The 9,747-nt window shown below is 33.9% G+C and overlaps 1 protein-coding gene across 1 annotated transcript; it reads right to left on the bottom strand.

Annotated features, from left to right (window-relative positions):
• Window positions 1–4,316: 4,316 nt before the first annotated feature.
• On the bottom strand, window positions 4,317–5,719 carry LOC139891884 (uncharacterized). Its single transcript, XM_071874903.1, has 3 exons — window positions 5,581–5,719; window positions 4,834–4,963; window positions 4,317–4,755 (listed from the first exon to the last, which is right to left on the bottom strand). The coding sequence occupies exons 1-3, from the start codon at window positions 5,717–5,719 to the stop codon at window positions 4,317–4,319; spliced, it is 708 nt and encodes a 235-aa protein (XP_071731004.1).
• Window positions 5,720–9,747: the final 4,028 nt, after the last annotated feature.

Genomic DNA, 9,747 nt, shown 5'->3' on the forward strand with positions numbered 1-9,747 from the left:
TATGTCGAAGTAAGTGTCCCTTCTCGCTTAAGGTCAAAAATTATAATTCCTTATTGCGGACTGTTCAAGCATTTAAGGGAGAACACCTTCGAGTGATCTGAGCACACAATAAAGAAACATGAGTTCATGCATAAAAATGGAAAATCCATTCATGATGGCGTTCAAAATAAAAATATCAAAAGACAGAGATATGCTGAAAAAGAAATATCCAAAGAAAATCAAAGTAAAAAATAATTGGCGTATCAAGATGACAAAGTCCTGAAAGTACGAAGAATGTTGATTCATGATGTGCTCATAAAGAACTCAGATCATTCTTAGTGTGACACCCCCGCGTAGCTTGAATTGTTTAATCACGACGTTCACACTGAACTATCAAGATTCTTGTCGTCTGCAATTTAGAGTTATACATATTAAGACTGTAAGTTGAAAAGATACTTACCTAGATATACTCTAAATAATATATAAATGAAAGTTTAACTTTCGATTCCGTTTTCCATGACAACTTGAACATAAAGAAGGTAAGGACCTTGAGATTTATTTCATGTGACGACTGGTCATCAGGCAAGTCTGTTTTAACTGTAAACCAATCCCCGCTGTAAATATTGTGCCTATTCGGATAATCCAATATATTCTGAGATCTGCCGAGCCAACTAGATTGAAGATTGTCAACACATTGATAGAAGCCAAAGGCTGACATGGTTATTCAAAATGCTGTGAGAACCATCCTGTTCAATTTGATTGAAGTACATGGATAGAGATAATGGAAAGCTACGCGTAATGAATTGACAACCTAATAAAAACGCACAATCATAAGTGATGAAAGAATCAAGGATTAATGAACTTAGTGTGATCTCAAAAATCATTGCTCTATAATGTTCAAGCAATTAATGCCAACATGATTGTCAGAGTGTCCAGAAGGAGTCTGTTCATGTTTAATGAGGATTGATATCAGTAATTGCATGATAATAGACATAGACTGGATAATTAGGAATGAACAACAGAAGTCGATTCAATATGTCAGTTCTGATCCATTTTTAAAATTGTTAATCAACTTGCTCACAAAAAGAATGTGGATTTGTATGTGTTTGTTTATCTGTCTGTTAAATAGTTTACATTGAAAAATGTGAAACAACAAAAAGATTTTGGTTTGCATGTTATTGCATTTCATGATAGAATGTCTTTTATTTGCATATTTTTAGTTGCATGACATTATATATCAGAAAACTCATAAAGATTTTATCTTTTATTTATTTTTTGATTATCCTCTGAATATACAATGACATCTGAAAGAACCATGTCAAGATCAAGATATTTTTGGCCACCAAATCCACAAGATAGCAGTTTGTAGAGCTTGTGATTGTTTGAAGGATTTTAATGATTTAAGATGTTAGTGAACTTAAGATGACATTACACTGTAGGACGTACTCATGTGAAACAGAATGTTTAGAGTAATAACCTCATTTTGGTTAAAATTCTTGGTCTGCCTAAGTGTTAATGATCATACCTAGATGAATTAGTGATTTATGACTCAAATTGAAATTGCTACTTAGCTCTAAGATTGCCAAATGAGTCAAAATCCTAAGTTAGTGAAAAGTTGAAATTGCTTAAGTGGCTCACTCTTACGTTTGAAGTGTGAATCGTACGAGTAACCACACGATTGAGGTTAACCGTACGGATGACCCTGTTCTAGAATTGTCCTAAGACTTCTGGGTCACACACACGAGTGACTCTGAGTCGCGCGGTTGATGGTGAACCGTGTGCTCAACCATACGGTTGATCACGAGAGTATAAATATGGGGTGCTGAGCACAGTTGCTCACACTTGCACACCCATACCCACTTTTTCTCTCAAAAATCGATCATCACCAATCACATTTTCCACCGTAGGTATTGTTAAGCCTACCGTAGGTATCTATGTTGATTCATTTTCTATAAGTCCCTAGATATCTATCTTACGTTTGTGATTAGTACTTCAGTTTATGGGCTACCATGATCGTTCGTTATTATCCTATATGTGTTTATATGTGGTTACAGGTACTGCAGGAACGCGATAAGGATGTTTGACTTTATTAGACTCAGTCAGACGTACGAGTGAAGCCTCACTCATACGGCTGACAAGCTCATACGCACGAGTGTGCTGAGCTGAGTCACAAACCTTAACTGTGTAAACATACACGAGTGAGTGATCACCCGTACGGCTGAGACAGCCCACTCGTACGAGTGAGGGCTGAATTGCGCGGTTGAGTCAACAGCAGGGGTATATAAGTGTTTATGTTCTTCATTTTAGGTTAAGCCTCTCATTACACACACATTACTTAGATCTGGTAGCCTGTCCGATTCTCTCTCAACCCAAATCACTCAAGAGGTGAATAATAGCTTTAGGTGTTAATCTAATCACACATCCATTGTTGTGGTTTGACTTAATTAATCCCAAAAAGCATTTCATATTCACTAGAGGGTTTGATTCACTAATTCCGCCATTGTGTGAGTTAAATCTGTTGATTTCGAAGTTCCTAGTCATGTTTCATCAGTCTATGCCATTGTTATGGTAATTGCCGTTGTGACGGTACTGGCCATTGTTACCACGATTTTTCCCTCATCCTCTTCCATGTGTATTTCCCTTTTCTCATTGTTTATAACTTTTTACTTCAAGATATTCTAGTGCACCAATAGGACGAGATTGCTGATTTTTCATCAAAAGTTCATTATTCTATTCTGCAACTAGGAGATAAGTTTGAAGTTCAGAATAGGTTTTAACCTTTTCCAATCTTAAATTTTGTTGTAAAAGCGTGTCGCAGCATGCATTGTGTAAAAAGTTTTCTTAACATATAAACATCATTGATTTCTTGTCCACGGAATTGAAATTGCCAACAAATTCTGAACATAGTCGAGTTCTATTCATTCACTTTCTTGAAATCTAAAAATTTGAGTTCTCCGTTCTTCCATAGTAGCAGGAAGTAAATCATTCCTTTGATTATCAAATCTGTTTTTGATTCTTTATCACATAACACATGGATCTTCAACGGTAAAATAATCAGTTTTTTATGTTATCAATACGTTTCCAAATAAAAGCACTAGTCGTTGCTTAGTCTTGTTCATAACAAGTGTTGTTTCCATTTATAGCTACAAAAATACACATTGATTCAAGACTGATTTTTACGCATATAACTCATGGCATGTAATTATTTCTCATTGCTTCTAGTGGGGAAAATTTAAGCTTTGATAAGTTTGGCATTGCCGATTATCAAAAGTTAAAACAAGCAACATAAATCAAAATTCATATATATCAACAAATAGAAAAATACAAAGACATGACAGAATTACAAATACTAAAATTCTAGAGAAAAAGTAAACATCATCTGATGGTTTGTTAATAAGAGGGATTTTGAAATCAAAACAGGATGAATTATCTTTGTAAAAATTCCTTGAAAGTAATAATCTGGAAAATATAGAATTTGATTTGTAAAAATAATGAGAGGAAGATGTTTGATTTATATAGAAAAATCTAACTTTTGTAACGTCATTAATTGACGTTAATGATCGTTATGTAACTGTTATATTCAAAACAAATTTAGAAAATGATAAATGATTAGGATAATAAAAATATTTAATATAAATACAGAGAAAATTTTTTAAAATAATGATAAATAAATGTAAGAATAAACATTAGTATACAAAAATAATAATATAAGAATAAACGTTGGTACGCAATAAGAAAATAATGTTTAGTTGTGTAAAATAAATATAAACACTAGCATACATAATACATAAAAAAAAAAAGTTAGATAACATAAATATGATGTTAGTTTGTGTAAGTAAATGTTAGTAAACATAAATAAAAGTTAATAGTCCAATCATTTAAGTTCAAATTATTAGTAGTCCATCATGTTCAAGTCTAACATAAGTAGTAGACCAATATTATTACTCCGTAATATATAGTCCAAGTTATATATTATTAGTAGTTCTTTATGTTGCCTTCTATTCATTTTAGATATACATGACACAAACATGCTATTGCTATAAGTAAACAAAATCAAATAGTATATAAGATGTGGTTGGTTTCTTCATTATATTATAACAGCAGATGCATTGTCTTAAAGTTTTCGCTTTCTAAAAAAAAGAAATAGAAAAGAAATTATAAAAATTAAATACATCATCTTAAAACTGTAAAATGAATGTACTAGTACACGAACTACTGATAGTAAGGAACAAAAAGCATTCTGAGAAACATTTTTTTTCTACTTCTGTCTTTTCTATTTATGCAACACTACAAGCCAAAAAATTGATATCTGATTAGAGATGACAAAATATGATTTATCAAAAACATGGAGTAAATGGTTGTTCAACCCTATGTTGATTTGGATGATCATGGTCTAGATTCCACATAAACCCACTCCATAGTCCATCATCCGCTACGGTGTCCCACCAACGTGCAGCATCTTGAGCCAACACGCGTGGATTTTGTTGTTGTAGCATAAAAGTTGCCACTGGACATGTGAAATTAATTGTGGTTTCTGGTAATATGTTTTGGGGTTGTTCAATGATCATGTCTATATCACTTTCTTCTGATTCATCTGTAGTTGTATTGTTCATCATTCGCTTAACCTTTTGGTCTTTATAGTAACTATTATGATCGTCAAATTTTCGCTTTTTCTCGTTCTTACTTGGTTTTTCTTGCTTCTTGAAATGAGTTCTCCAGTAGTTTTTGATTTCATTATCCGTTCGTCCTGGCAAGCATCTAGCTATCGTCGACCATCTATATAACATAAAGATTTTAAAATTTTGTAGTTTGAAATATAAGCCAACATTTACATTAAACTGATTATAAACTTACTTGTTTCCCCATAAAGCATGAAGTTCAATTATGATGCCTTCCTCTTGCGGGGTTAATTGTTCTTTCTTAAGGCCTGGCCTTAAGTAGTTCACCCATCTCAACCTACAACTCTTCCCATTTCTCTTCAATCCTAAGATTTAAAGTTAAAAAAAAAAAAAAAAAAAAAAAAAAACCCAGAATTTAGGGAAAAACTTAACACATACTCTGTTTGATTGATCAACATCTAAACTTTTTTTAGTATATGCTAATAATAATAATAATGCATACACAAAATATGTTTTCTTTTTTTTTTGGTAAGCAAGGAAACCCTCCTACGAACGAGCACATTGACTCCCCCATAGAAGGTAAAACCTCGGGTAATCAAGCCCCCGAGCGAGAGACCTGGTATCAGGTGAATTGCGCATTATGCGCACCCTCTTGTCACACTCCCTTTTTGAACAATTTGGCATAGCCAAGGATTGAACCCGGGTGGTGTGTTTCATTGGGCAACTCGGTGGCCACTCAGGCAAGCCTGAGTGGTTAAAATATGTTTTCTTATAATAGTACGTATAGATAGACTATATATATATATATATATATATATATATATATATATATACCCATACTAGAAAAACTGTTACTATTTTTTTTAACAGTAATTTGGGATCATCCATAGAGGGATTAAACCACCAATGCAATCATCTCCCGCAGTTACGTAACCCAAACTTATTTATAGACATTAAATTTGTATACACGTTCAAAACATACCTGAGCAACTGGATATGGAGCTCCATCGTCCCTCACCATGTAATGAAACGTATTCGGCAAGCAACTTATCCTCTACGGGTGTCCAAGGCCCCTTCCTCCATCCTTGATCCGCAATTCTCCACCCCATCGCACCATCCATTATTTTAGTTCTTTTTTACACTTATTGTTTATCTTGTCTCCAACTCTTGGGACACAATTGCTCTTTGACTTGCAACAACCCCTTCTATATATATATATATATATATATATCTCCCACCAAACTTAATTAGTGCCTCTTTTAGATATGATGATCTCACAATCTTATTGACACTCGCTGTTATAAGATCTTATATGTATATATACTTTAAATAAAAAATTTGATTAATAGAATTTATCAAATGTTGTCTCCACAAGTGTTAAAAAAATTAATCTCTGCTCAATTACAGTAATGCAACTGTCTTCACTACGTAAACCTCAAAGAAAACATTCCTTATTTGATGACTACTTTAGAAAGCTCAAGTCATATTTGCAATAATAATACAGAATCTAAAAGAAAGCACTGTCTTAAAAATCTGGATTAAAAAACTAACTAGTTGGGTCTCTGAAAACAGCCCCATGTCCAATCCTTGAATAACATTTGTTAATACAAACAAAATTACACGAGTTTATGAGCGTAGATCGAAGCTTCTGATTACTCTTATCGCGTTGTGGAACGATAGATTATAAAAGGCGATGAGTCAGCTTGCGGACACATGTTATGGTACTTAATTAATTAGATATTAATTGTACTGCTAAACATTATTTTATGTGATTATATGCCAATTTGGAGGCTGATGTGTAGCTCCTAAACTATATATTAATAGAAAGGTTATTTGATGTAGAAAGGAAGTAGTATTATTAAATAAGAAATGGTATGGATTTAATACTTTAATTACTTGATGCTGTGTCAAAGGTGAAATGAATTTGGTCTATTTCTTTTTGAAGAACACTTGCTAATTGCTGTTCAAACTAATATGTTTGAAAGGTACCTATGTGGATCTGAAATGTATCGATGATCATGATAGTTACGGATTTTAAGATCGACGGTTAAAAACAAGTTAACTTTCACTTGATGCTTTAGGGACACAAGATTACACGTTTTTGAAAAGGTGGTTGATTAGCCTTAATGTAGATTAATTGATTTTGTTAATTATTGTGACTTCAAAATGTTTCTAGAATTAGTTGTGATTTTTAAAGTTCATGGAAGGTTATGAGTATGCTTTTTTTACTTAAGAAAAAAACTACTTCGTATATGCAGGAAAAATATTTGTATGGATTGTTAAGATATGTGAAGGAATATTAATTTATGTGTGTTTTCTCATTATCATTCGATTTATATACACGATATACAATATCTTTTGTGATCTCAATTCTAACAAACCTTTCACTATATGAAATAGGTTTGAGAGATATTATATACTCAATACAATAAAATATTATCTACAATTATATAAACATTGTTATGATAAGTATATATATCCAGCTATTACTCCTCCACAGTCGAAGCCATAAAAGATCGTATGCCGAGACTGGATCAAAAATATTAAACAAAAGCTTTGGTAAGCCCTTAGTAAATATATCTGCAATTTGGTATCGTGTAGGAACATGCAATATACGAACTTGACCCTTGGCTACCTTTTCACGAACGAAATGAATGTAAGTTCAATATGCTTCGCCCGCTGGTCTTGAACGGGATTCTCGGCTAAATAAATGGCATTAATATTGATGCAAAACACTAATGTAGCTTTAAAAATGGGACACTGTAACTCAAGGAAGAGATTCTGAAGCCAACATTAAGCAACAACATTTGCTACCCCACGATATTCGGCTTATGCGCCTAAATCAGTCTCAAAAACCCACCAAGTCAAATAACGACTCTAGACATCGATCTAATCCGATCTATACGATCCGGTTCGACTAGTTCGATACCTGAAAGTCAATGATTCGCTAGAATATCAATCCGAAGATCCGAATAACTCCAACAAAGTGGTATCAGAGCTTTGAGTTGTAGGATCGATCGTCTGATCAGCGAATTCGTGTTTGAGTCGTGAAAATTTTTGATTTTTGTGTGTTCTTCATGGTTTTTACCCTAAAATCACAATAATCATTTTCGTGTGTTAAAAGTTGCAATTAGATTGTGATAAAACATCTATAGCATCATCAAAAATTTTCTCCATTGTCTGATTTCATTTACAGTCCTTGTCGTGGTCAAAATCGAAGGTTTTGTGTTCGAAAAAGTCCATTTTTTATGTTGAATCGATTTGTTTAATCTAGAATTTATTTGGAAAAGGTAATATTGTAGATGTCTTAGGAATCTAAAAACGAAACTTTTTGCAAATTTTCGTTGGTTAAATTCGCATTTTTTAGTCATCTCCACCGTTCGACCACCGCGAGCCACCACCCGCGGCCGCCAGAATCTGGAAAAACGTCAAGAACACCTTGGTTTTTTACCCTCGACCGATTGTCTCACTCCATCTACCGATTGTCTCACTCACACGGCCGATTGTCTGAAATACCAATTTTTGAAATTGCAATGAAGTGCTGCTCGATTGTACACCATCGACCGTCTATCAGAAGACCATCGACCGCCTGTCTCAATAAAAAAAATTGAGAGTTGCAGGCCTGCATCGTGTTCCTGTTGTTGAAGCAGATACCTATTTCGAAAATATTAAAAGGATTTAACTTGAATATTATTTCAAAAATTAAATGTGGTCAAGTGGTTAAGTCCCAAGGTTGTAAGAATTGGGTCCAGTGTTCGATTCTTGTCTGCAGTATCTCTTTTTAATTTAATTTTTTGATAGATATCTCTGTAGCAGCCCATTAGTGAAGGACCAAGCTGATCCAACATTCGTGAAGGCTCCTGTTCAAAAATATTAAAAGCAAAAGGCAACCAAGAAAAAAAACAAGTACAAATAGTGATATTTTTTGATAATTCGTTCTGAACTTCGACAAGTTGACCAAATTTAATCCGAGTTGACTTTAGGTTTACCAGAGTTGACTTTGACCATAAAGTCAAACTTTCACCGCTTTTCATAATTTCGCGAATTTTCGGATTTCAGATTTTGTCAGGGTTTCACGGAAAAACTTGATACGTTTGTTCAATTGACTCCGATAGTCAATTTTTGGCAGTTTTCCGTCAGGATTTCGATAGTTTTTGTTAGATTTTAAGATATTCAAATGTTTTACTCGTGTGACGAAGTGAAGGAAAAGAAGGGTAAGGCCTTGAAACAGGAATGAAATTTTTTTACGACACTGAGTACTGAGAATTTAGAGGACCTCATTGCGAGGTATTGTCATCTAATATCTGAGATGGAGTATTATGGAGTTGAGCTGACACAAGAAAATACTGTAAAAGGTCTCAAGAAAGGACTATCTCATGAATGAGATGCATATATTGAACAGATTACATCAAGAGTATGGGCTTGCAATAATGTTCTTACTCTTAATTCGTTTATATCCAAGTTGAGGGGGAAGGAATTGGAGTAATGTACTAGAAGGAATATACTTCAAGATTCTAAGATAAACGATGTGTCTACATCCGGGTTTGAGAATGAGGTTGAGATGGTTAGTGTTTGCTTTAAAGATAAATTCTCAAATGATCATGGTGATGCTGCTACTTAGATTAAAAATCCGGCTAGGGAAGAAGAGCCAATTGTGAATGTTGCTGCTGATAGTATTGAGAAGCTGGAGATAGTGTCAGACAGTTCTGGGTCGGAGTCTGAAATTGAGGTCTCGAACTCGACTACCAACTATGTAGCGACCCCGACAAATCGTCAAGTGACGGCGTCGACTACGTAGGTTCCATTACCTGGTCATAAGTCTTTAAAATAGACGTTTGACCCAAAATATGTCGCATCCATTCAAGTGTAAAGATTGTTTCAAAGTTTACAAAGATAATTGACCACAAGTTAAGTTACAACGTTATAAGTACAAATGAGAACTATGCGACACAGTTTAAATAAGTTCAAAAGATGCTCCAAAATGCATGTATACTCGACATCCAAGCAAGTATCAAAAGAGTGCGGAAGCATGTATCACTTAAGCATTCAAAAACCTGAGAAAAATATAGAAGAATCTGTCAACGAAAACGTTGGTGAAATCATAGGTTTAGTAAGTAAATTGTATTGAACCACAAGGTTCTTTATGAAT

This window comes from Rutidosis leptorrhynchoides, chromosome 2, assembly GCF_046630445.1.
Source record: "Rutidosis leptorrhynchoides isolate AG116_Rl617_1_P2 chromosome 2, CSIRO_AGI_Rlap_v1, whole genome shotgun sequence".
Lineage (NCBI taxonomy): Eukaryota > Viridiplantae > Streptophyta > Magnoliopsida > Asterales > Asteraceae > Rutidosis > Rutidosis leptorrhynchoides.